The sequence below is a fragment of the Aulostomus chinensis genome, chromosome 16 (genome assembly GCF_037954235.1).
Source record: "Aulostomus chinensis isolate RoL2024-O1b breed Wild chromosome 16, RoL_Achi_v1.0, whole genome shotgun sequence".
Classification (NCBI taxonomy): domain Eukaryota; kingdom Metazoa; phylum Chordata; class Actinopteri; order Syngnathiformes; family Aulostomidae; genus Aulostomus; species Aulostomus chinensis.
The window spans coordinates 10,383,359-10,408,750 of NC_141335.1; the positions used below are offsets into that span (position 1 = coordinate 10,383,359).

General features: G+C 41.6%; 5 protein-coding genes across 6 annotated transcripts; 2 read left to right on the forward strand and 3 right to left on the reverse strand.

The window, feature by feature from the left end:
• Positions 1-294: 294 nt before the first annotated feature.
• polh (polymerase (DNA directed), eta) lies at positions 295-6,429 on the reverse strand. Of its 2 annotated transcripts, none has more exons than XM_086179873.1 (10): positions 6,289-6,429; positions 4,209-4,343; positions 3,889-4,118; positions 3,381-3,544; positions 2,971-3,074; positions 2,765-2,884; positions 2,563-2,686; positions 1,790-1,855; positions 1,496-1,668; positions 295-1,418 (listed from the first exon to the last, which is right to left on the reverse strand). In XM_086179873.1, the coding sequence occupies exons 2-10, from the start codon at positions 4,292-4,294 to the stop codon at positions 581-583; spliced, it is 1,905 nt and encodes a 634-aa protein (XP_086035999.1). In that variant the 5' UTR covers positions 4,295-4,343; positions 6,289-6,429; the 3' UTR covers positions 295-580. The 2 variants fall into 2 exon arrangements, with proteins under 2 accessions (XP_086035999.1, XP_086035998.1); XM_086179872.1 differs by lacking the exon at positions 6,289-6,429 and adding an exon at positions 5,430-5,707 and having other exon boundaries at positions 296-1,418.
• On the forward strand, positions 4,570-11,091 carry LOC147247442 (uncharacterized). The gene is made up of 10 exons (XM_086179875.1): positions 4,570-4,586; positions 6,684-6,771; positions 7,082-7,402; positions 7,497-7,826; positions 7,927-8,026; positions 8,613-8,704; positions 8,789-8,820; positions 9,290-9,367; positions 9,485-9,550; positions 9,936-11,091. The coding sequence occupies exons 2-10, from the start codon at positions 6,726-6,728 to the stop codon at positions 9,978-9,980; spliced, it is 1,110 nt and encodes a 369-aa protein (XP_086036001.1). The 5' UTR covers positions 4,570-4,586; positions 6,684-6,725; the 3' UTR covers positions 9,981-11,091.
• On the forward strand, positions 10,953-16,904 carry vdac2 (voltage-dependent anion channel 2). Its single transcript, XM_086179876.1, has 9 exons — positions 10,953-11,091; positions 12,138-12,209; positions 12,673-12,722; positions 13,178-13,330; positions 13,427-13,479; positions 15,075-15,302; positions 15,424-15,574; positions 15,679-15,736; positions 16,521-16,904. Exons 2-9 carry the CDS (start codon positions 12,143-12,145, stop codon positions 16,610-16,612), a joined length of 852 nt encoding a protein of 283 aa, XP_086036002.1. The 5' UTR covers positions 10,953-11,091; positions 12,138-12,142; the 3' UTR covers positions 16,613-16,904.
• A 1,348-nt stretch (positions 16,905-18,252) lies between these two features.
• LOC147247444 (neurofilament medium polypeptide-like) lies at positions 18,253-21,167 on the reverse strand. The gene is made up of 3 exons (XM_086180473.1): positions 20,226-21,167; positions 20,000-20,124; positions 18,253-19,411 (listed from the first exon to the last, which is right to left on the reverse strand). The coding sequence occupies exons 1-3, from the start codon at positions 21,060-21,062 to the stop codon at positions 18,835-18,837; spliced, it is 1,539 nt and encodes a 512-aa protein (XP_086036599.1). The 5' UTR covers positions 21,063-21,167; the 3' UTR covers positions 18,253-18,834.
• Positions 21,168-21,433: 266 nt separating this feature from the next.
• comtd1a (catechol-O-methyltransferase domain containing 1a) lies at positions 21,434-24,294 on the reverse strand. The gene is made up of 7 exons (XM_086180308.1): positions 24,155-24,294; positions 23,956-24,074; positions 23,488-23,593; positions 23,206-23,324; positions 22,748-22,802; positions 22,543-22,676; positions 21,434-22,385 (listed from the first exon to the last, which is right to left on the reverse strand). Exons 1-7 carry the CDS (start codon positions 24,207-24,209, stop codon positions 22,233-22,235), a joined length of 741 nt encoding a protein of 246 aa, XP_086036434.1. The 5' UTR covers positions 24,210-24,294; the 3' UTR covers positions 21,434-22,232.
• Positions 24,295-25,392: the final 1,098 nt, after the last annotated feature.

Here is a 25,392-nt window from a genome sequence, read left to right on the forward strand (position 1 = left end):
GCTCCCCACCTGATGCTAGCTAGACCGTCAACATCTGCCTTTCAGTTCTCGCAACACATTAAAAGTTTCGCATTTGGCTCTTCCTGTGTTTTGCATTGCTCAGAATAGCTAGTTACTTCGAAAAACATTGAGAAATGGGTACACAGTTGAATTAGTAGAGATGTACTTCCTAAAAAAAAAAAAGTACTTCTGCAATTCTAACACGTTTTCTTTAATAAACCTTTCCTGCACGTTTGAGTTTCTGAGAAAACGAATTTCAAATCAATCCCTCATTCAAATCATTAGAAGCATCTAGAAGAATCTCTAGATATTATGACACAAAAACTGCCAGAAAGCGCAAAGAACTTTAATATACTCTGGTTTACATTATTCAAATTGCTATACACACAAATAGAGTTGATGAACTTGAATTATTTTCCTCTCAAATCAAGCGGCATGACACAGTTCCAACATGAATGGCCATTGTTAGGAAAATCCAAACAAATTGCATTAATTCAACATATATGTTAAATATATCTATAAAAAAGTTTACTATTCAAATCTTATATTTAATTTAAAAATGCCCTTATGCACCACATGTTCAGTTTCTCTTAAAAAAAGAATCAAGCGTCCCTGTGCTGCTTCCTCCCAGGGAGCGTTGTCTTTTCGGCTGGGGTCCCGACTGGCCTCTGGGTTTCATTTTCCCCCGGGAGGACTGGGCTGCGCCTACTGGTCCGACTCTGGGAGGAGCTGGGGTCGATAGAGCGGAAGAGGAGGTTGTGATGGTGGTGGAGGAGAGAGAGTTCTGGAGGTCCAGGGCAAAGTGGTAGTCACTGTGTTCAGGCATCTCCCAGACCAGCACATCCTGACCACAACGTTCACAGTTGATCAGGTCTTCTGAGGTCCCGCTGGGAAGGCGGTGGCTGTCCTCTGCCTCCTGTTCATCTTTCTCTGAGCTCTGTTTTCCATTACAAGGATTTTCCTGAATGTCTGACACAACTGTGGGGCTTGGACAGTCCTCGGGCTCGGTCAAGGTCGCTTGTAACCTTTCAGCGCTTTTCTTGTGGAAGAAAGACGATATGCTAGAACAAGGGTTGGCTGAACCTTTTTTGGAGTGTGAAGAAAGACTGAAAGAGGAATTTGAGCAGTGGGCATCTGTCTCCAGCAGACTACAAGCTGCAGAATCCTCCTCCTCCTCCGTCTCCTCTTCTTTTGTAAATTTCTGCTTTTGCTTATCAGTTGCCTTTTGAAAGAAAGACTGAATGGTGCCACTCTGTTTACACGGCAAGTCTCTTTTCACGTCAGTGGGTGTCTGAGTGGTGGGGAGGAGACTTTGTGTGGAAGTGACATCACTTGACAGGAAGCCAGCTATCCCTCCTGCCGACGGAGCGTCACTGAATTTGCTGGCTGAGAGGTGTAGCAGGGTGAGGGGTGGAGTCCTGGGGACGAGATGGAAGAAAGAATGTCGCGCATCACACAGAACATGAGGTGTGTCATTACAGTGTGTTGTAGCTACCATGCTGCCTGCTGGTTTCCTGCCGTGTTGAGACTCTTGATGATGGCAAAGCTGTCACTGGATAACTTTGCAGCCTTGTAGCTCACTAAAGCGCAGCAACGAGAAAAACTGCTGGGCCTCTTGTCCCCCAGCTGCCGTACGCCGACTGTCAACAACTTGGCCACTCGACTGTTCTGTTAAAATGGTGAGAAATGTCATTGTCAGTTTCTGAACTTAATGCCACTGTTCATCAGAGGAGGAAGTAGGTGTCACTAAATAACAGTGCACCTGCAGCCTCACGAAACCTTTTCTCACCACGTCTCTGTCCTTGGTCAGCCTCTCTTCCAGCTCCAGGGCCAGTTGATGAAGCCAGTGCTGAACCTACACGCACCAAATATATCATTCTTAGAAGACAAACATGAAGTCTGAGTACTTCTTGAAATATTCAAAGAACACTGCTCAGCCTCCCTTGAAGAAATACGCTAACTTTTTGTTTAGAGCCAGACAAGCCAACAGATTCCCTTCTCTTCCCTCAGTGCATTAAAACCACCAGACAGCTGACTGCTAGCTAGCTTATCTGCAATGAATGCTAGCACTGTCAGATACAAACCCAGACATCGTCAAATTCCCCTTTGAGGGATCAATAAAAGTATTAAATGAGCCTCAGCCTCGTTTTGCTTTCTGGGCTTCCAAAGCCTGCAGTTCCTCCTCTCTATTCTGGTTCAAGTAGATCAGGATCAAGATCAGGGTCTTGGGTTTGTTCAAAAATAATCTTCCTCAGCCTCTCAGACAAAGTTGGCAATCAAAATCATCAGTAAATATTTTGTCTGGTTTTCGAGGTGCTGTGCCAAACCGCTCCGCCCAGTCGTAGTTCCAGGAGTGTGTAACAGCGAATGTTTAAAGCAACTTTAGTTTTGTTCCTGGCAGCTAGCACTCCTGTAGGGAGTCTAGAGGAGAAGGAGAGCTGATCTTTCAGCTAATCTGGCATTATAAATGAGAAAATAATAAGTATATTTCCCCAAATTTGTCAAAAACCGCACAGCAATCACGCACTAACGGAAAATTCTGATGAAAAATGCAGTCAGTACCTGCTCTTTTGTAGCCAGTGATGTTTTCCCAGGGAAATTTTTGCTGCAGCCGATCGACTTGGGAAGCTGCCTGGGTTTCACTGCTTCAAATTCAATCCCCCGACACAAGTCATACAGCCACTGACTGGAGAGAGAGGAAGGAGGGGATGGATGGCGGTCAAGTGAAAAAAAAAAAAAAGAGTTGAGTACTTCCTTCTCTTACCCAGTTTTTTCTCCAAAGTGCTGTCCCAGTTGAGCCTGAGAGAAGCGTGTCAGCTCTCCCATGTTCTTTACTCCCAGAGTTTCTGTAATGGAGGCTCCCAGCTTACCGCCAAGATTACGGCTGCGCAAGCACAAGAGGCGATGTGAGCGACGGCGCCGTTGGTTTTTGTCGGCGTACAAAGTGCGATAAACGAAATTTGAACTCACATCTTACTGATGGGTAGAGAGTTAAAAAGTTCTGTCACAGAGTCCAGTGGTAAGACAGTTTGTCTGTTGGGTTTGTTGAGACCGCAGGCTAGTTTAGCCAGTACCTGGAGACAGCAGACAGTTACTTATGACATCATCAAATGCATTTTACCACGCCATTTTTTTTTAAATAACCATACATATTTAACTCAAATTGACATATTACAATATATAATAAACAAGTACTGAGTCAAAATGAAGTGAACCACGTGTACACTACTAAGCAGGTATTAGTAAAGAGCATTTGCACAATTTTCTCCCCCCTCATTGTTCTGGTTTTATTGAACTTTCAAAAACTTTTCTAGGCTAAGAAGACATTGCCAGGATTTTCACGACTGTATTGATCCTGTGAATTTTTTTTCCTTTCCTACCTTGTTGTGTGAAATCCCAGCTGAGCAGCGGAAACCTGTGTGTTCCTCCACGGCTGCCCTCATTTCTTCTACGATGAGAGCGCCCACGGTTAGCTGGAGCTCTGACGCGTTGTGCACAGGTATGGATGCCAGCCACTGTTGGAGACCTCTGGACTTCAGCTCCTCTGTGTGTGTGCGTGTGTGTGTTTGGGGGGGAGAGGAGGGGGAATCTGATTTAGTTTTAATCAAAGTCACAGCGACTGGAGCTGCAGATGCAAGGGTTCACACTCATTTCTACCAATAAACTTTCATGACTTCCACACGGCAACATATAAAGTAAGACAGTATCACTCCCTATTCACTTCCTCCCAGTCGCACCACAAGTACTCTGATATTCAGGTATTTCTGAAGAATATTTCCAGAACTTCCAAATGCATTTCCAAGCCTAAATGTTTGTATGCTACAAAATTTCCACGACTTTTCCAGGTTTATCGTGACTATGAATGTTGATAGATCAGTCACAGTCTACCTTTATCTATGACGGTGTCCTCTGCGGTAGCTTCTTCTTCCGAACTTTGCGGGTAACCCTGGATGTAGGTGGTCCTCAGCTGGTGAGACTGGATTTGTGCGCCTGTCATGTTGTTGAGCCGCTGCTGGACGGCAGCTGTCAAATCCATGTAAGCTTCATCAATACTGGCTCTCTCAATCACAGCGAAGCGAGACATCACCTCTATCACCTCCACACTCGCTTCCCTGTAACTACACACACACACAAACACACACACACACAATAAAATTACTACTCATCCCATCAAAGAGTAAAGGAGGCGGATAGATTAGTCCATTTACTGTGTCAGGTCTGCTTTGCCGTGAGACTCCCGCACACGTGCCACCTGGAGATCTTGGCACAGTTTCTTAGCATCGTCCACCCACATGTTTCTGGTCACCCCGTGGGCCCTGGCCTCGTAGCTCACCGCTATGATGCTAACACAGGACGAGATGGCATTAAGAATCACATGTCATGTTTATACAAAGAATGACAACACGTCGCCTTTCAGGTGGGAGAGGAGGACGGGTGAGTTTCCGACACAGAGACGACAGTTTAAATGATTCATGCAACTGAAGAGGAACGTTCGATGAGTGTCAAGTCCACGTCTGGTCACACAGCAGCGACGAGGAAGGTCACATCCTCTCCGATGGAACCCTCTTCCAGTTTCAGACTGGGAGGTAAAGATACCCTCCGTACATTGAAGAGAAGGCTTGAAAATGTCCCATTTTAAATTTCAAGTTGGGGCTCCTCAAGTTATGCAAGTCAGGGTTTTCTGCTCTACTTAAAATAGATAGTATAGTGTTGCTCTTAAGGCTGTCAAATATATTAAAAAAAAATAATAATGACATGTTTTTTTTTATTAATCTTAATGTATCTGATGTAAAGATTTTAGCTGTGACAAGCTTTTATTTTTCTTTTCTTAACTCAGTAATGCACCAAAAAAACACTTGGAAAAAATGTTGTGGTTAAAGTCTGTAAAAATGGATTTTACAATTTTACTTTTTCATAGTCTAGTGACCTTGAGACACTTCAATATCAAAAATATACGTTTAGGGAGTAGTTTTACTAACGCTCTGTATGGTCGCAGTTTAAGCTTTTACATTTAATTCTTCATGAGGAAACTTTCTTCGAAACATGTTCATTTCAAGCTTTGCGTTGAGTTTTGGACTGTTGTAAATATCGGCACTGAACCATTGACGTGCTGAAACTGAATATCGGCCTCAAGTATCAGATATCAGCAAACTCTACTTACTAAACTGGTAATCACGATTTAAAATACAAACAACGGAGTGAGCTGGTGCCCTCAGCGCCATTATTTGAGGCAACTTCAGCCCCATGAAGCAGGATGGAATGACCCGGAGAACACCACGGAGTAAAACTAGGCACAGAACCGAAGAACGAGTGTTTTGTTTTACTCAGTGGCGCTCTCCAGAGAACGAATACCACCCTGCTCACTGAGACTGCGCTAACTCGCTCGTCAGCTGCATCCATCATTGATGGTCTCTGAGTAAGAAACTAACCTGCCTCCTTTCCATGTTTTGTACTGAGCCACCACGCAGGGAGTGTTCCTCAGAGCCGGGTTCAGTCTCTGCTCCACCTGGACGTAGAAGCAGTCCATGTCCACCAACGCTACCACTCTCTCCTTGCCGTACTCCATTACCGGACGGGACAACGTAAAATAAATCGTTAAATCAACCGATTGATGCTACGACCACCTTCGCGACAGTCAAACTGAGCGCCACTGCCGTCTTGTAACAACGTCGCTCTGTAATTGCGCAGTTCTGTCTGAGTTACGTAAATGCGTCATCAACAGTTGACGGACACTTCGTCCGCCGTTGTTGTGAGATCCATGTCCCTCTTTCCTTTATAACGCAACATACTTTATGTAAACCAACACAAATGTCCCAAAACTATATATATACAATTTTTACTAGAGTTCAACTTTTGACACCCTGGCTGTCTGTTAAACACATCAACATAGAAAGAAGCATATGGTCAAAGGACTTAAATAGAAACATGTATGGAGGTCTCTTCTCTGATCAAAGGCGCACTTTCGCTCATATTTCTATACCCATGCCAAAATATCAGTTATTTTTTAATTGAATTTAATTGAACTATGAATTGTACAGCAATTTGGAAGGTTAAATCACTAACAGTTAATATGCAAGAAAAAAATGATTAAGTACAAGGAGAAATCCATCCATCCATTTTCTACCGCTTATCCTGTCAAGCCTGGGGAGGCGGGCTGGAGCCTATCCCAGCAGCCTTTGGGTGAGAGGAGGCAGGGTTCACCCTGGACAGGTCTCCACTCCCTCGCAGGGCCAGCACAGACAGACAACCATTCACACTCACAGTCACACCTATCTACCCTGACCCTACCTCAATTTAGAGTATCAATCAGCCTCGTCCCCTCTTGATGTCTTTAGACTGTGGGAGGAAGCTGGAGTACCAGAGAGAACCCACACAGGCACAGGGAGAACATGCAGACTCCACACAGAAAGATCCATGGCCAGGGTTCGAAACCAAAACCTTCTTGCTGTGAGGTGACAGTGCTGACCGCTGACCGCTGACCGCTGACCACAAGGAGAAGTGAATAAAATAATATTCACTAAGAGGTCTTTTCTGATAATTCTAGGCCAATGATGATAGATAGTTGTAAATAGACATTCTTTGTGAAATGAAGTACTAAAAAGCAGAAGTTATATATCGTACAGATTCACCTGCTCTTTGTTGGATGAATGAGGAAGTGACAAGTGCACTATTTTCACTTTTAGAGAGAAAGAGCTCACTCACTCACTCACCCCACTGACGCAGACATGAATTCAATGTCTATTCCTGTCCTCATACTCGCTGAAATCCTGGGTAAGTCAGCTGATTCCTCATAACTATTAAATAAAATAGAGTTTGGTTTGTAGTTGTATATTGTTGGTACTGATAAACTGAGAGATACGGTTTGAGATTTAAGAACTGAAGGACGTAAATATGAAAGACATGCGATGTACAGTTGGATGAAGTGAATTTGAAGTAACTATGAGTTGTATGCCGAAGACAGTTGAAGGCACCATTACTTAATGTTACTGCTGTTTGTGTGTGTGTGTGTGTGTGTGTGTGTGTGTGTGTGTGTGTGTGTGTGTGTGTGTGTGTGTGTGTGTGTGTATGTTTTCCCCCTCAGGAACTCACAGTGACATCTTCACAATTAGTAAAGTCCCTGTCCAAATTGGCAGCTCCATCTCTATCCCATGTCTCTACGACCAGGAATACACAAATCATGTGAAATATCTTTGCCGTGGATACAGCGGGTTCTCTTGTTCTGAAATAGTTAATACGAAGCAGTCACACCATACAGGAAGAACTTCGATCTCTGATGATGCATATGAAAGATTATTAAACGTAACATTCTACGGCATAACAAAAGACGACACAGATTACTGGTGTGCTGTGAAGAAAAATGGTTTTGATGCGAAAAAACATTTTGAACTGGTACCAACTACAGGTAAAATGCTTTTAATTAATTATATAAAATGAGTTTAAAAAAAAACCTGATCGTGCAGTTTCTAGTGGTTCTTTCTTTCTTTTTTTTTCCTTAGGTGTCTCAAGTCTTTATGTTGATCGACAGCAGTATACAGCTTTTGAAAGAGGAAGTGTGTTCGTTGTGTGTCACTGTGAAAATGCCATGGCAGGCAAGTGGTGCAAACTAGGCAGTGTCTGTGTGACGGGTCAGTCTGGTTTCATAGACGGAGCGGCGGTGACCTTGCATCACAATGTCCCTAAAGTTTTTAATGTCACTATGAGTAACCTGAGTGCAAAGAGCAGTGGCTGGTACTGGTGTGCTGTAGGAGGCGTTCAAATGCCAATACATTTAACTGTGAAGAAACAGGAATTCTTAGCCTCCACCACAATGTTCCCCACATCAACAAGTAAGGTTTTCCTCATTCTCTACCTTTTATAGTTGCCTTTCATAAACATGACATGTGACATATTAACATTTTTAACAACTGAAACAATCTTTATACACAGGAGATTTCTCAAACTCTCAGCCACCTTCCTCATATTCCACTTGGGTCACAAAGTCCACTTCAGCTGGGGAAAATACAAAGGGCCTGCAAGACCACAAAAGGTTCCTGCTCTTGCATCTTAATGCAACACTTCATCCAAAGTGTCAAAAAATAGGTGTGTTGAGCTCATGAAGAAATGCATCACTCCCGTACTGAGCTTGAAGCTAATGGTGACGAAGATCTAACAGCCACAACAACAGGCCAGCAAAACTAACCGAAATGAAAAAAACAATTGCTTTGCTGCTACCGTTTGAACGAGCGTGGATGAAGTGATTTCAGGAGGTCACGTGTAGCACAACCATGAACGAGGGTCAACCCGCAAGAGTTATAGCGTGTTTGCAACTCAAAGCAAAGTATTTCTTGAATACTGAGCATCCTGATGATGCACTGGAGAATTTCTAAAAAGGCGTCTTTCAGCCACTTTTGCCATTAGCTTCAAGATAAACATATGTGGCTGGCTCTTTCTGCATTCTGGAGTCACAGAGGAGTAATCCAGGAAGGGACAAATGTGAGTTCAAGACACCTATTCGCGATTACTTGAAAGGCAAAATGGGTGAAGTTTCACTATAAATCTATTCAGATCTGATTTATGACTTTTCCCCTTGGTTCTTTTTAAGAAATGTTTTTAAATACATATTTTTCCACCAGCTCCTCTCTGGTGACGGTGCTCATTGTTGTCCTCATCTTACTCCTGCTGGTTACTCTCACTGGAGTTTTTGGATGGAAGATAGTCAGGTCTCGTAAGTCTGCTGACAACTTTGCTAATAGGGTTTGGTGAGAAATATCTTTTCTTAAGAATTTTTTGTCTTTTGTTCATTTTTAAGACAAGACTACACCAGAAGAGCCTATCGCTGCGGTAAGGAATATCCATTTTTATGCGTTTGCTTTTCTTACAGTGTTTAGTTAAAAATCACCATCATAACCATTCACAATAAGCACATTTCCTTTCATCATCACAGGATATTCAAAATTGAGCAGCTCATTCAACACAGAAACTAAGCAAGCATTTAGAAAATTAGATCAAGCGGGGAAATGTGCTGTTTTTCACAGAATTTTAAATTACTGTCCAAATCAGCAAATAACATTGTAATTTTACAATAACTAGCACAGTGTATTTGCAGTTACATGTTCCAGTTACATTTTCAGTTTTCTATAATGTTAGTGAACTGAAAAAGAGAACAGGGAGTGATTGAATGGTCCAGTTCCTTAAAAGAGTCCCACAACCTAAAGGCTCAAAATAATGCTGTTGGACAGCAGCAGGAAAATTGTAACAGAGTTGAATATATGATGAGCATAATGTTGTATTTCTGGTGTATCAATTACAGACCTCACAAACAGGGGACGATGAGAATATTATGTATGCCACTGTTCGTCATTATCGAAATCCAGCAACTGAGTTGAAGGTAAATGTGATAAGACCATTACATTTTGATCAACACAATAAAGAAATACTTTTCCCCGCAGTCATAGTTGTTTATCTTTCACATTATAACATTAAGATTTTGTATTTCATCTTGCAGGACCAGGAACACAATGAGGGTCCGGTGTATTGTAACATTGCATTTCAAGATGGTGCGAATAGAAGGGTATGTGATATAGAGTGCAATAAACCCGAATGGGCCTCACAATGAAAGCTTTAAAAGTCCTCAATTAAAACAAATGAACAAGTAAAATGAAGGAAAATTGTGAAGAATTTGTAAATAATTCAGCAAGAAAAAAGACAGCGTTCATTATTTTTCCTAGATAAAGAGGGGAAAAATCCCCAAAATTAATCAAATTTTGAGGCATAGTCTGTAATTTTTTTTCACTTTGTCTATTATTTAAATGTTATTTTAATTAATTTCCCTGGAAACACAGTCAATTCTGTATGTGATGGTTAATTAAACAGTACATTATAAAATTTCCATATATATATATATATATATATAATGTCGTTTTTCATTTTTGTCTGTGCTTGTATTTTTCCTTTAGACGGGACCAGAGAGGAGCTGTGTGATCTACAGTGCTGTTGTCTGATGATGACAAAAAAGTTCAAAGGTGTTAAAGTCAAGAGTGACTGTGAAGTTAAAGGCGGGATGCAGTCAATTTGATATCGATGTGACATGTTGAGCATGGAAATTAAAATAAGAGCATCTCAGTCCATTGTTTTGGAGCATGATTCAAGAAATGCTGTGCACAATGCTATCTCACACAAGGAATTTTTTCTCTATCTAGTTTTAAAGGCAAGAAGCAAAGTCTGATGGCTAAATGGAGGAAAACGCCTTACTCCTCACATCATTTAGTATGAATCTTTCACCGTCCAAGCTGGAAAGTTTTGGTAAACCTGGACAAGACCATTAATGTCCAGGGATGGAATGAGAGCCCGTTACAAGTAAGGTCAAAAGATCTGGAGCTGTCCCTGGTGGCTTAATGCAGTTATAATAGATAAATATAGCAGGCCACAGTTATACTGCATAAATCTATCAACAGTTTAGTTTTAGTTCTGTTTTCTAAGTAGTTTCTAATTTTAAAACAAAGACAGAACAAATTCTTTATTTCGCACACCCTCGTTGTTTTTGAACGATTACAATAAAAATACAAAATAAAGCCACAAGTTGAGAACCAGAAACAGAGACAGCTGGCCTGAACAAAACGCTCAACTTTTACTTTGGAGGCAAATCCCCTTTTCTGGTTCTTGGTTTGTGTTTTTCCTTTTTTTTTCTCTTTTATCTCGATATTTGCAAAAGCGGATAACAGTCGCCTTTCTGCTATGGAAAGAAAACGAAAACATCGAACTCATTTGACAATTTCGTTCAGATAAAAAAGGAAACGCAAAAATAAAACAGTTTCGGTCACTTTCTGTAGAAAAGAAGTTACCGATATTTTTTATTATAACATGACCACAAATTAAGAAGAATTACACCATAAACACGGACCCAGTAAAATGACAGCTATCGGGTTTCTATTTCTACTCAGGCACATATGTAGACGTTCCGGGTCCTGGACCGCAATTTGATAGGTCTTGATTTCATTGCAGTACAGTCTCCTTCAGCTCGTCCTCCAACCGGTGACGCCTGTTTCGGCCGTGCAGTGTGAGGAAATCTCTGTTAAAGTCACCTTAGTTTACCTCTAGTCTCATCTTCTACCGGTAAGAGACCCATTTAATCAGCATGAAATTGTTAAGCCACTCCATAACACACAGAAATCAGTGGACTAACTTGTTTTACATACACCGGTACGCCGTAAACTAGCAGTGTTATCTAAGCTAGCTGCAGTCTGCATGCTGTCACATGTCATGCAACAACAGCGCAGATTTACTTCATTACATTTTTTCTTGCTGCCAAAAAGGCGATATTTGCTAAACAAAACTGCTGTAAGAGAACTTACACTTAAAGAATAAAACAAGGGTCTATTATGCGACTCTTCTTTTGGCCTAGCGCTAGCGGCACAACGCTGGCCACTAGCTGGCCAGTGACACGCAACTAAAAATCCAGCTAATTGGCACCGGCATGTGCTTTGCCACGCCTAGCATCAAAAGCCAATTTAAAGAGGAGAGCAATTAAAGAATAAGAAAGCTTCAAGTTAAACCAGTACAGCAGAATGACTCTTCTCTTTCTCTAACCTTGTTCATCATGCACGTGAACGTGTGTATTTCAGGAGCTGGGACATGCATGCATCCAGAGGCGTTAAATGAAAAATTAAACCAAGTCTGAGTCACTTCCGATGAGGATAGAGGACATGCCAGCATTTATGGCCTCATCTTGGATTTATGAGACTGATTAAAATGAATAGACCTATTGCAAAGAGTGCTTCTCAGTGGTTTACAGGAAGAGCCGACTGGTGCTGAAGATGCAGGCCAGTGTGAGGTGGGAAAGCTGCTGGTAATCCGTAGGAATCGGACAGATTGGCTTAATACATCAAAGTCCAATTTACAAATACCAGATCCTAGCTGTCCAGTGCCCCTTAGCGAGGCTTGGCGTTCGGGAGTCAAAAGCTGGAAGACCAGGGAATGTTGCAGTTAACATTTTCAATGATAGGTTACACTTTCCCCTTTTTTCATAAGGCAGAAATTAAGTTGTACCGATCAAGAATTAAGTTTATAGCTATGAATATGCAATTATCACAGTGCAAGAATAATCATTACTATATTTAGGCTGATTTGGCAGCATTCTAGAAATGTACTTCTCTCTACAGAAACAATGGCTGTGCCTCCCTCATATGCTGATCTGGGCAAGTCTGCCAAGGACATTTTCAACAAAGGCTATGGTATGGATTTTTTTTTTTTTTTTGAAGTTTGACTACTGATACTTAAACATGTTTGTTCTACTGTTATATTGACTTATTGAATAATAAAGAGACGAAGTATTGCTAACCTCATCATATTGTGCATTGTGTTTGTTCTCATATGATGGCCAACATTTTGTGATTAATTTTTCTTTAGCTTTTATTCATTCAAGATATTTTTATTCATCACACACTAATTTTAAAGTTGGACTTTGAATAAAATTAATAATTTAAAGTCAATCACACTCTGAAAGGGTATACTTGCCTTTTTATGCCATTATATTATCATTGTATAAGTTTTCTAAAATGCTCTTAAAATGATAATGTTAATTACAACCACTTCTTGGATAATTTTTCATCAGACAGAAATTTTTCCCTGTCTTGTCAGGTCTGTTTCACTGTTCCAAGTAGCTTAGATATGTGAACAATACGCTTCTTTCGTCAGGCTTTGGCTTGGTGAAGCTCGATGTGAAGACAAAGTCAGCCAGTGGCGTGGTAAGGCCTTTTCGTTTGAGCAAAATTATAAAACTGCAGTCAATCAAGTCATTTTTGAATGTTTAGTTGAAAGCAACTTTATGTGATTCCTCCTTTTGTAATGTCATTATCCGCCATAAGGCACTGAAATAATTGGAGTTCGGTTCTTATTTCATTATCAATCTATTTTTTTTTTTTTTCATTTTTAGTCCGATCATTTAAAATGTTTCAGGGTGAAAAATTTCAAGGCTAGATGCTGTTCCTGCTGGTTTGGTTCTTCTAAGTAATTTGATTATTCCAGTAGTTCCTGCACATTCTCTGTTCTCAAGAGGCCTTTGCAGCTAAAGGACTGAATGTTAAAAGCCCAGAAAAGTTTGCTCAACGAATGAGAGGCCGCTGAGAGAATCGCATCACTTTTTAAGTTGTAAATGTATTTTCTCCAAAATGTTGTGTTTTGTTTTGTTTTTTTTATACAGGAATTCAAAACGGCTGGTTCCTCCAACACTGACACCAGCAAAGTTGTAGGTAGCCTTGAAACCAAATACAAGAGGTCAGAGTACGGCCTGACATTCACGGAGAAGTGGAACACCGACAATACCCTGGGAACAGAAATCACCATTGAAGATCAGGTTTGGACAATATACATGATACATATTTTTTACACTTCCAAGTGGTTTAGAAATGAAATACAGTTTTACTAAATGGTTTGTAATAATTTCCCACAGATTGCCAAGGGACTGAAGCTGACTTTTGACACGACCTTCTCACCAAACACTGGGTAGGATCATTTGTTCTTAAAAGAGAAGACTTGATTCTGAGGAGACCTCCTCTCCTCTCTTACCTCAGAGAGTTGTTTGCACAACTACTTGGTCTTCTCTGCCCGCTGCCATTCGGCATGACTAATCTTGGCAACCCGATCCGTACTGCACATCTCTGACAAGGGTCGTTGCTTGCCATCTGACCCCAGTCCCAATATGGAACCAGACTGTTGCTGATAGCAAAACACACACTTGCTATCAGGGTTCCCACATTTGCTTGAATGAAGTTACAGTTTGATGTGTCCTGAATGGATGAAAAACTTAATTTCTCTTATGAAGATGATCCAAAAAAGTCCAGTAGAAATGAAGTAACAACAGTGGCTCACCTCAAAGTAGGATGAAGTTGACTTTGAGGTTCCTCGCCCCTTCTTACTGCTTCAGAAATGCTTCTGTTATGACATAATTGTTATTCATAAATGCATATCAAAGCTCTTAATCCACCAACCACCCATCCATACCTGTGACAAAATATTTACAGGTGGCATAGCTAATGTAGACCGTCCTCATCGCTGTACCTCCTAAAAATACTGCTTTTGCATGTTTTTTTGGAGTTGATTTATTCTCATGCATTGCTCTAAATTCCCATCCAGTAATGTGGAATGTCCTCTGGGGAGTAAGACTAGGCTTTGCCAGTATGTTCTGATGCTCAGGCAGTATTCCTGTCTGTAAAGGGCTCTTCACATTTAGAATAGGGCACATGAGCCCCATCGCATTTCAATTGCAAACTGAGTAAATGCGCCTACAGTCCAACATTTTACTCCTGTCCCTGGAAATGCGTCGTAAATGCAAACACCGGCAGAAAACAGGTTCTTGGCGGGTGTCTTGTACGTAACTTAAGTTGGAGATCGGCTGTGCCAGTCTGACAGGCCCTGATGAAGAGGAAGGTGATCTTCCATACATCTGGTCTTAATACTGTGAAGCCACTTTCTCACAGTTGTTAATCTGTGAGAACTTTAAGAGGATTTTTGACAGCCCCGAGAAGCACAAGATTAACCCCAATTTAACTGTGATTATGTCACTCGGAAAACACCAGCCTACAACTAACTCATGGAATGAATCAGTAACTAAATGAACAAAGGTAACATGTGCGAAAAGCTTCGAGAATTGAACATGAATTACGCTGCTGTCGTTGACTGTGGACTTTTGAGTCTTAAGTTTCCCCACGAACACAAACGCAACAAAAATGACCTTTTTCCTTGTGCCAGGCATTACAATGGCGAATGTCTCAAAGACAGTACGGCTCCTCCTCAGTCTGGGGATGTATACTGAAATGTTAGAATGCTCACAGAAACTGAAGCAACTTTAAACTTTGCTCCACTCATTTACAGTCACAGGCTCTTGAATATGTTGATATATGGCTCTGAAAGGTCATAGGTCATACTGGAACAACTTCAAATTCATAACATGGATGATCTGAGGTCAGAAAGGCAGCGTTGATTTTCAACATTCCCACTTGCTGAGTTGTAGTCTATTTACTACAGCTAATCTTTGGTTAATGTCTTCATCCATAACCTGTTAAAGTTGATCATCTCTCATGTGTCATATTTCTTAATAGCAAGAAGAGTGGCAAATTTAAGACCGCCTACAAGCGGGAGTACGTTAACTTGGGTTGCGACGTTGACTTCGACTTTGCTGGCCCCACCATCCATGGAGCGGCCGTGGTCGGCTACGAGGGATGGCTCGCTGGTTACCAGATGACCTTCGACACCGCCAAATCCAAGATGACACAGAACAACTTCGCTGTTGGCTACAAGACGGGAGACTTCCAGTTGCACACCAATGTGTGAGTAGAAAACAAAGCAGGCTTGGATCACGGAGTGCGCATCGGGTTTTCTTCAGAACCTCATGACGCTTTCAGTAATTCCGAGGCTTTAACCCAGCTCCATCTTTTTTGATCTTTAAAGCAATGATGGAGCTGAATTTGGAGGCTCCATCTACCAAAAGGTGAGCGACAAGCTTGAAACAGCAGTCAACCTGGCGTGGACCGCTGGTAGCAACAGCACACGCTTCGGCATTGGAGCCAAATACCTGCTGGACAAGGATGCATCCATCAGCGTAAGTAGAGCAGCAGAGACTTTGAGACGAGGTCAAATTCAGGTTGAACCCTCAAAAATGTACTAACTGGCTGTTCTTTATTTTTATGTATTTATTTTTTCTAGGCTAAAGTAAACAACAATAGCCTTGTTGGTGTTGGATACACCCAGACTCTTAGACCAGGTAAGTTTTTTTGCGCAGGTCAATAGAAAGCCATATAACAATTATGTTCTCTGGGTGTCAGATGGTTGAAGCCCCCCACGCCACCTCCTCGTCAGGCATTATCCCCCGTATACCACGGTCCTTACCAAAGAAATCAGCAAATCTTACATTTCCCCCTAAGCCCTAACTCTGTATCCAAAGTAATGCTTAAGGTTTTGACTACGATCTGTAAAGTAAATCTCATAAGGCTCCAGTGCAATGAAAACGACTTCTCCAGGAAGTAGGCTGGACCATAGATTTGAGTTGGCAGTAGGAGAGAAAATAGTATCCCTGTTAGTAGCAGGAAAGCTAACGTTATGCGACTTGACGACTGCAGTAATCTCCCAAACAACTGAAGTGAATGGAGACCAATACTTTGATGCACCCCCCCCCCCCACAAAAAAAATATGCATCCATACTGCTCGTGCAAAGTATCCCAAGTTAAGTGTTCAAATCTTCAGCTGACCTTCCAGCTGCATAAAGCTAAATAGTGGTAACTGAATTTTAATTTAATTTTAATTTTTGGGGGTGAATTATCCCTTTAAGCCTACATGGGGACACTTTCAGCTGGCGCAGCTCTTAAAATGTTAGTGCATAAACTCGGGCCTGATGCAGAATTTACCCGGGGTCTTTGGGGTCTGAACTTGCGTACAGCTGGTGCAAGCCACTGCTGTATTCTTAGCTACGACTCATAGCTGCCTCTATGTCTTAGCTGTTTGCCTATACCACTCTGCACGTCTAATGCTGCCTCTTCTCGCTTGTGCAGGTGTGAAACTCACCCTGTCTGGACTGGTCGATGGAAAGAACATCAATGCAGGAGGCCATAAACTGGGTCTGGGCTTGGAACTGGAAGCCTAAGATTTCCTCATACTGCAAGGAACTAGGGAATATCAGAAGAATTTGGCCTTAAATGTAATTCCAACTCAAACCAGCAAGGGGATATCTTGAAGAGATCGGTTCAAAGGCTACCACAACAAACTCTTTTTAAACGCTGTGTACCAATTCAAGTTGGTGCGGTTTTTGTTCCGTGTTGCTTTTTACTTTATATCATCATGAGTCAGCTGGTGACACATTATTTGTGTATTATGTCTTTCCTGTCCAGCACTGCCATAACAATGAAATCAATTACAATCCCTTTGCCTGTCATCAACTCCGTGTGGCTTTATTATGATAATCTCAGATGCTGCATTAACAATTGCTCTAATTTTATAGTCATTGTACATCTGATATTCCTCAGTTTTCATCTGCGAACCTTAAATACATGAGACTTTTAATGTTATTATTTAAGTACTGCTGCATCCTTCCTGTTCATGCACACAAGGACAAGCCTAAAGCCCTGTGATGTTTTGTTTGCGTCGGCTATCAGGGTTCACAATCTTCTGTCAAAGCTGCTCATGTGACCCTTAAACTGGGTAGTTTTTGGGTTGCTTCCAAGTTGAGTCGAAGTTTTGAGAGAAACTTGTATACTAACGGAGAACTTGGGTGGGTTATGGGGGGGGGTTATGATTCTTCATTAAAATGCCAAACTTATCTGTCTTGAAGAGGTGCAAGCAAAAGTTGCTCACGTGCTTCCCAAGACCGGGCAGAGATGGAGCCCACAGGAAGTCTTGGAGGTCCTTATGTGTATGTATACATTTTCAATAAAGTCTTTGAACTCAAAAATGCATTTTAATTCTGTGAAAAGAATGACTGTATTTTTGGTGGGTGGGGGATTGACTGTTTCATGGAAACAATGAAACATACACATGCCATTAACAAAACGCTCCATTTATGTTTTACCTAGAATGTAAACGAAGATTTCACACAACTCTGGCACGCGCTCACATGAATGGAATGCGGCCATCAAAAAAAGGATCTTTTATCTGTGTAGAACTTGTTTGAAGCGATCAAGAGGTCACACTTCATAAAACAAAAAAAAAACCTTCGCACTCGGTTTTCTGTTACAGAGAGAAATAGAAGCTTAGATGGATGAATAGTAAATGATTGAAATGATGATTGGATGTGATGCCACTTGTCATTAGTGTACAGAGATGGATAAAGAATCTACAAAAAAAAAACAACCCTAAACAAAGCCATCAGTGTTCTTGCACCCTGTGGGAACCCCTCGCGGCGTGTATGGCAACACGCATCAAGAAAACATTGTTTTCCTTCTGACTTCAGTTTTTATCAAAGCGATTTCATTTTTGAGGACTTCAACCCTTTAAGTGCCAGTTTGTTTACAAGGTGGTGCTCCAATTTACATCCGCTTACTTCCACTAAAACCGCAAATCTTTGACACCAAACAAACGTTTAAAAGGTATTTTATTCTTTGTGGCCTCGGCCGTCCTCAAGGAGACGAAAAGTGCGACTTTCTTATTTCAGTTGTGTCATTTCCACATTCATGCTGCTACTGATAAGGAGCTTTATCGGAGAGGAGGCTCACCATCTCACACTTTCAGGTTTTTTCGGTCAAAAATCAGTAAGAAATCAGTTTGAACAGACACGTCAGTACTGCAGAAGTTTTATTCAGAGCTAGCGAGACACTCGTTAAATTCATCCGTCACAGAAAATCCTTTTTTTCTTTTTTGCATTTATTTATCAGCGCATACCAAAGCAAAGTTAAAATACAAACTGAAAAGAAGCAAATTAGCTTATACAGTATGTGTTACATTCATAATTAGCCAAGTTCAGACATTAAAGCATTATAAGCTGAATTAAATCCACCGCCTAAGTTTTTGCATATCTGAATATCTCAAGGAAATGTTCTTACTATTAACTGTCCAGCTGTATTTGAGCTGCTAAACTCAGTTTTAGCTTCTCTAGCTCTTAATATTCTCCTCATCTGACTTAGACCCCACCATCCCTACCAGTCAATAACTATCCAACCTTCTTCTTTTGGCTTGTATGACTTTATTCTTTCTACCCTGTTCTTTATGGCTCTTGGGTTCCATTCTGTGTTTTTGAACAGCCTCTGAAGCAGTAATTTGAGCTTTGTCTGGCTATGCAGTGTTTTGCGTCTGATTCCTTAATGTTTTTTTTGGGGGGGGGTGGGTAAGGGTTTTGTTCTTTTTCTCCTAAGCATCATCTTTTTCATCATTCACTCATTTTATTAGTTCCTCCTTTACAGGCACCTGTGGTTTTGAAGAGGGAATCGTTATTATTTCTGGATCCTCCTTCTCTTCTATATCGGGGTTCTCCTTGAACTCAGCTTTGCTCTGAGGATTTGCATCCTTGCCAACATTGTGAGTTGCTTCCGTTTCCTCTGGATCTTTCTCACTATCACCCCCCTCACCAGGACCCCCCTCATCTCCATTCACCTCGTTTTCCACTGATTCTACCTGATTCAGCTCACTATCGCACACTTGCTCACCTTCTTCTACACCGCCGTTTTTATTATCCTTCTTTTCCTCATCTCCCCTTCCATCTCTTTGCTCATCTAGTCCCTCCTCTGTCCCCTCTGATCCAGCATCCTCACATTCTAACATCTCAATTTCCCTGGTGGTCTCGGTTATAATCTCCTCCACAAACTTGTACTTGGGCTCAGCTCGCCTGTGCGGGCCTCCGGGCCGGCTCAGGCAGGGGAGAGTATAAACGGGGGACTGATGGTAAATGTAGGGCAAAGACACGTGGGGGTCCGACATTGTGGACAACCGAGCTTCTTCCCCACAGAGAAGTTTCCTGCAAAAGAAGAGATGGCAGTGTTGTGAGGCCTGTAAACAACAACAAAAAAGGCATTTTGACTTTGTTTTGGGGTTTTTATAACTGCCAATCGCCCAGAATTGCAAAGAGGTATACACAAAACTCCGCCTCCCCGCCATGTCAAAGGAGTCAGCAATTATAAAATCAGCCACAAATAACTTTGATGCAGGGAGGAAAAGTTCTAATCATGTAAAAAAAAAAGCGTTGATGGAAGGTTGCACATCAGCAGCAATCAGCATTTTCCTGTTTATTTCACCCTTTTTCCTTTCAAGTGGCAGCAGAATGCAGGAAGATCCAGCCACGTGTTTTTAGCTTGACGCTAAATGGCAGCTAACAACAGCAAAAGTGTCCAAAACCCTGTAACCTACAAATGCTTTGATCTGAAGAAAAAAAAAAATCGACATTTTTGTGGGTTACTGAGCATATAATTGTACTTTCTAGGTAAAATATCACTTTAAAAAAGTCCAGGAAAAACAAATTTGTGCATAAGAATATTTCCTGGATGGGGCCCATTTTCTCCTGTGAGGTCAATCGAACAAGTAGAAGTTTGCATTGTCGAACTCTTACCTGTAAGACATGATCTCCACATCTAATGCCATCTTGACATTTAACAGATCCTGGTACTCCCTCAAGTATCCAGACATGTCAAATTTACAATTGATCAGTTCATTTTCAAGTTCTTTTATTGTGTTCTGGAGCAAAAAAAAAAAAAAAAGACAGAGGGAGAGAGAACATATTACTGGTCACCAACTATACCTTTAAGAAAAAGAATGTCAGGTAAATCAAGTGTTACCTGGTAGTGAATCAGTTCTTCCTTGTGGCGGTCCTCGACGTCATGAAGTTGTTTTTCCAGCGTTTCCCTGGTGCTTCGAGCACTGTCCAGCTCCATGTTGCCGGCCTGCAGGCGCCTCCTGTACTCCTGGATCTCTTCCTGGGTCACCCTTAACGCCTCTCTCTTGTTCTCGGCTTCCTCCTTTAATTTTGCAAACTGAGATTGGAAAGTTTTTTCTACTTGCTGCAAGTCAGCCACGGCATGACCTTCAAGTTGTGTCCTAATGTCCCGAAGTACCGCAGTAACGCCTCCGGTGCTGCCAAGTTCCTGCGCCCTGACCGTCACCTGCGCACCTTGGATTTGCTCACGCATCTGCGATACCTCAGCTTCGTGGTTGCTCCTCAGGAGGTGGATTTCATCAACGAGAGCCTGCGCTTTCTTATCTAGCTGCAGTTTAGCCCGATACGTATCACCCACTTGCTTCTTCAAGACAATAATATTGCGCTCTGCATCCGCTCTGCGACGCGCCTCCCTCTCGTGTTCTCCTCTCAAGATGAATAGTTCCTCCCCTAAATTCTCGTGCTCCACTTCAATCTTATGCTTCTGATTGTTGATATCCTGAACCAGCTGCCTCAGTTTCCGGAGCTCGGGTCCAAATTCCTGCTCTAAACTGGATGCAGGTTTTGCTTTCCCTCTGATATCCTCGATTTCTCTCTCCAGTAGACGGTTCTGGTCCTCCAGCTGGTGCACCATGTCTATAAACCCAGCGAGACGAGCGTTCAAACCGCGCAGGGATTCCTTCTCATTTACTGACAACGGGCCGGTCAAAGCCGCGTCTGCGGAGCCGCCTCTCATCATGATAGTGTGAGCTAATCTAGAGTGCCTATGCGGAGAGTGGAGCGCGTTGCAGCTTTTATACTCGCCGCCTTCTGCTCGGTGAGCAGGACGGAGCTGTCCGCGGTGCTGAGCATCAGCTGGTGCTCCGCCGAGCTGCTGACGCCGCCAGGACAGCAGTGACCCGCCTGAACTGGCACGTCATCATCCTCGTCCTCACGCGAAAGTACATTTAAAAAAAAAATCTATATTGAAGCAGACAGTTTTGCTGATGTTAGCGCATGACGTCATTTTGCGTACAACGTGAAAGCATTTTTAAAGCACATTTCATACTAACCCACCTTTATTTCATACATGGATGAGTACGTTTAGTTTATAGAATAAATTATTCTACGTGTGTAATAGTTGTACTATATTTATATGCGGTGACTTCCAAAACAACAAACAACTTCATATCTATGTACGAAAACAAAACAAAACAATGGACGCTAAAAAGTGAAAATGTTCATGTTTGGTGGCTTCGAATAAGAAAAGGGAGGGGGGAAAAAACAGGAAATAAAATAAACCAATAAGAAGCAAGCAAGGAAAAAACAGCAGCTACAACAAAAAAAGACAAGAAACAGGACTAATTTGAAAGATTTCAAAAAGAGATATCACTTATATTTAAAACTGACTTACAACTTATGATCCATTCGTTTAAAATAAACCCAACTGTGTGTGGAGTGCAGGGAAGCCTTAGTAAGTTCGAAGTGTTTCAAGTTTGATTGGCCGCAGGTGCTGCCATCTAGTGGCAGAAGAACTGCCAGGTTTTTTTTCTTCATGTAATTGAACCACGACTGACCACAACCAATAATTCAACATCACGAATATCTTTCAACATTCAACACATTCAATCCCCTCCAAAAAACAAACAACTTAATATGTATGCGTCCTGAAAAAACAACAACAAAAAAATCACAAATATGATTTAAAAAAACAAAAACAAAAAACAAACCCACAACACACCACAGAAAGCGAAAAAAAAACAACAACAAACAAGAACAAAAAACATTTAAGGAAAATAGAGTAACAATACTGTATGTATGTATTTTGGTGACTTATGATTACAAAGGACAAAACCCAACACAATGCACTTTGCTTGTTTTAATATCAGCACGAGTGCACTGTTAAGACAAATGCTTTGAGGTTGCTATTTTATCTTTTAATGGCGATGGTCAGCCCATCGGCCACAGTGAGCATGCTCAGATCAACCCTCTGGTCTTTGTGGAGCTTCTTATTGAGAGCATCCAGAGTTTGGGATGTGAGGTCATCGGGGTCAGGATTCACCACCTTCCCCCCCCACAGCACCTGCAAATACCAATAAAGCGCTTTCATTTCAATATATCACTCACATTTACCCCCCCTCCCCACACACACACACTCTCACAGACAGATGCTTGACCCTCGTGTGTGTGTGTGTGTGTGTGTGTGTGTGTGTGTGTGTGTATGTGTAAGGTCCACTTACATTGTCAATAGCAATGATGCCACCTTTACGTATGAGCTCAAGGGACTTCTCATAATATCTGTCGTAGTTCGCTTTATCAGCATCGATGAACACAAAGTCAAACGTTCCAGCTTCCCCGGCTGCTATCAGCTCATCTGATGAAACAGGGACAAATGTTCAACCGCCAAAAAACAAGTGTTGTTTCCATGTATTTATCTGTACTCACCTAGTGTGGTTATCGCCATCTGAAGCTGCACATCTATCTTTTGTTCGACTCCGGCCTGTTTAAAAATGACATTTTATTATTGAGTTCTGCAACGATTTATAAAAGAACGTTAGGCGAGGCTGAAAAAAGCTAGTTTCTTTTTTCTGCCGGCTTTGCAGCTTGACTCCTGAGCAGACACCTTTTTTTTTCCTTTTTTTCTTTTTTTAACTCAACAGCAGTTTGTGAAGACACACAGTGACAGAAAGTAGATACGCACCCTGCTGTTCGTAGCACATTTTCTGCTCCGAAGCAAGAAACAATGCATCTTACAAAACATGTTCAATGCCAAGTTTTAATGTTGTAAGTGATGAACTGGAATACTTCGGTGGTGATGTAAAGGAAATTATTAAAATGTCATGGAAGAAGAAAATAAAAACATTGTGTGTGTGTGTGTGTGTTTTTTTAGGTGATTTCCTCACCTCTTCAAAAAATGGTTTCGCAATTTCCACATAGGCATCCTCTAGTTCACAAGCTACCACACGTCCACTCTCTGACATGGCCAAAGCCATGCTGAGGGCGTTATACCCTGTGTACATCCCTGCAGAACAAATACAGTATTATTTGCAATATTTAAAGTGGATTGAAATTGGGAGAAAGTCTTTTAGTATGTAAAGTAAAGGCTGTTGTCATTTGATTTAAAGAATTTTAGAATGTTTGCATCTTAACAGCCTTTCTTTGCTTCCACAGCTCCGTGATCTAACCTATTTCGATCGCTTTCGTTGCGTTGATCAGTTTCATGAGATTTGCCATAAACTGGGCCTGTTCACTGGCAACCATCATTGCACCCCATCGGTCTTCAAGAGTCCTCTGAAATGAAAATAGCAATTAATTTTCCCACCTCTCCCCACACATCATTCACTAGATCAACAGCATTTGAAGGCTGTTCTTCCACATTTTGCCTGAGAGCATGAGTTTACTCTTCTGCCATCTAGTGGTCAAATTATAAACTGCTCTTATCCTGTTACAGTGTACTGCTGTATTTGTCGTTTTTTTTTTTAATCGTCACTTTGTAGAAATGAATTACAAACTGAAACAAACCAAAATCAAACAATTGCAACAAAATGAAAATGTTTTTAAGACGTGTGGAGGTGGTTGCTGTAAGGGGGGGGGGGATTCTAATTGAAAAATAAATATAATACATAAGTAATATGAAATCAGAATTCTCTCACCAGTCTGAGTTTGGTGAGGACCGGATGCTCCCTCAGGGAATTGTTCACAACATACTGCAGCACGGTGTTGTCCTTTCCACCACTGTGGCTTTTTCCAACAAACGCAGACTTCCCCACACCTCAAGACAACAGAGCAGTGGCATCCATCACACGATATTCCTGTTACTTCCCAGACTACACACACATTATCATCTCATACCTGTCAGGACAACTGAAAATCCAATGCAGAATAATATTTTAATATCTGAAGCCATGTTCTGTGCTCCTCTAGGTTTCGTTCAAATGATGATTGACCAGCTTTTTGTGGGATCCACTGAAAGTCCGAGTCAGCACTTCATTTATCAGATGGCAGGGGCATTAAACTCTGTTTCATTCAACCTTTGAGAAGAAGCATTGATTTTTCAATCATACTTCAGAAGTAAGGATATTTTGTAAAGTTGATTCATTTCACAATTTAGAGAATAATATTCTATGTGGAATGCAGCATTGTAAATAATATCTATTTTAGAATTCCATGACAAAGGTTTTAGTTTTACGTCTGTTCTTTTTATTTAACTTTACAGATAGTCATCGGTTACTTTGAAATTCAAACAGCACACTTTGCATTTCACAAGACAACTATTTCCTCATCGTGAGGAGTCCATGGGGCATCCCAGGACAGGACTGCAATGACAGCAATGCAAAAGTATGGGAAAAGAACACTTGTTACAATGGAACACAAAAGAATGCAAAAGGTATTGCGAGTGGATGCAAAACCTATTACGAAGGTTCGGATGTTTCCTTTGTCAGAAAGCAAAGACCTTGCATACACCTCTCGGATAAAAGGATAAACAGTGAAGTTACTGATCCCGATGACCAGAGCTACAGAAAACACAGGGACAACCAAGCCCACGCAAGGTCAATGGAAATAGCGCGAGAAAAAGGAAAAGAAACTCTGTCAAAAAACTTCATTAATTTACACGCTGATATATTAAAGAAGACAAAAATGTGATTAACAGAATAAGCCTTTCATATGTAACTGTCCTAATGTTTGTGGACCTAAACAAATTTGTGGACCCTAATCCATCTATCCATCCATCCATTTTCTATACCACTTATCTATTGAGGGTCATGGGGTGGAGCCTATCCCAGCTGACATTGGTTGAGAGGCAGAGCTAACCCTGCACGGGTCACCATTCTGTCGCAGAGCCATCAGGAGCATACTTACTTCACCAGGGGAAGTGAGGATCGAACCAGCAGCCCTTCGGTTGCTCGACCGCCACCAGTCAGCGGCATATCCAGGACATTTTTACTGGGGTGGCCAAGATGGGGCACAGAGTGAGTGTGGGGTGGGGGGATTCTGATGAACGGCATATGATCAAAAGGTGGAATTATGGCATTGCTTTGAAATTGTAAAACTGGTCCTGGGTCAGTGTAGCTGTACATAAACAAATCATC

Bases quoted from the DNA above. Each gene is read 5' to 3' on its own strand.
- polh (XM_086179872.1), bottom strand. From the start codon at position 5,566: ATGGAGTACGGCAAGGAGAGAGTGGTAGCGTTGGTGGACATGGACTGC. The intron at 3,075-3,380 runs GTAGGAAAGGAA...TGCTGTCTCCAG, and splicing joins CTGGGATTTCACACAACAAG to GTACTGGCTAAACTAGCCTG. The intron at 1,419-1,495 runs GTAGCTACAACA...TCTCGTCCCCAG, and splicing joins GGAAACCAGCAGGCAGCATG to GACTCCACCCCTCACCCTGC.
- LOC147247442 (XM_086179875.1), top strand. From the start codon at position 6,726: ATGAATTCAATGTCTATTCCTGTCCTCATACTCGCTGAAATCCTGG. The intron at 8,027-8,612 runs GTTCCTGCTCTT...TTTTTCCACCAG, and splicing joins GGCCTGCAAGACCACAAAAG to CTCCTCTCTGGTGACGGTGC. The intron at 8,821-9,289 runs GTAAGGAATATC...TATCAATTACAG, and splicing joins CAGAAGAGCCTATCGCTGCG to ACCTCACAAACAGGGGACGA.
- vdac2 (XM_086179876.1), top strand. From the start codon at position 12,143: ATGGCTGTGCCTCCCTCATATGCTGATCTGGGCAAGTCTGCCAAGGAC. The intron at 12,210-12,672 runs GTATGGATTTTT...TTCTTTCGTCAG, and splicing joins CATTTTCAACAAAGGCTATG to GCTTTGGCTTGGTGAAGCTC. The intron at 12,723-13,177 runs GTAAGGCCTTTT...TTTTTTATACAG, and splicing joins CAAAGTCAGCCAGTGGCGTG to GAATTCAAAACGGCTGGTTC.
- LOC147247444 (XM_086180473.1), bottom strand. From the start codon at position 21,062: ATGATGAGAGGCGGCTCCGCAGACGCGGCTTTGACCGGCCCGTTGTCA. The intron at 20,125-20,225 runs GTAACACTTGAT...TTTTTGCTCCAG, and splicing joins AAGAACTGATTCACTACCAG to AACACAATAAAAGAACTTGA. The intron at 19,412-19,999 runs GTAAGAGTTCGA...CTTCTTTTGCAG, and splicing joins GTGGAGATCATGTCTTACAG to GAAACTTCTCTGTGGGGAAG.
- comtd1a (XM_086180308.1), bottom strand. From the start codon at position 24,209: ATGGCTTCAGATATTAAAATATTATTCTGCATTGGATTTTCAGTTGTC. The intron at 23,325-23,487 runs GTTAGATCACGG...TTTGTTCTGCAG, and splicing joins AACGAAAGCGATCGAAATAG to GGATGTACACAGGGTATAAC. The intron at 22,677-22,747 runs GTGAGTACAGAT...CTGTTTCATCAG, and splicing joins GATGGCGATAACCACACTAG to ATGAGCTGATAGCAGCCGGG.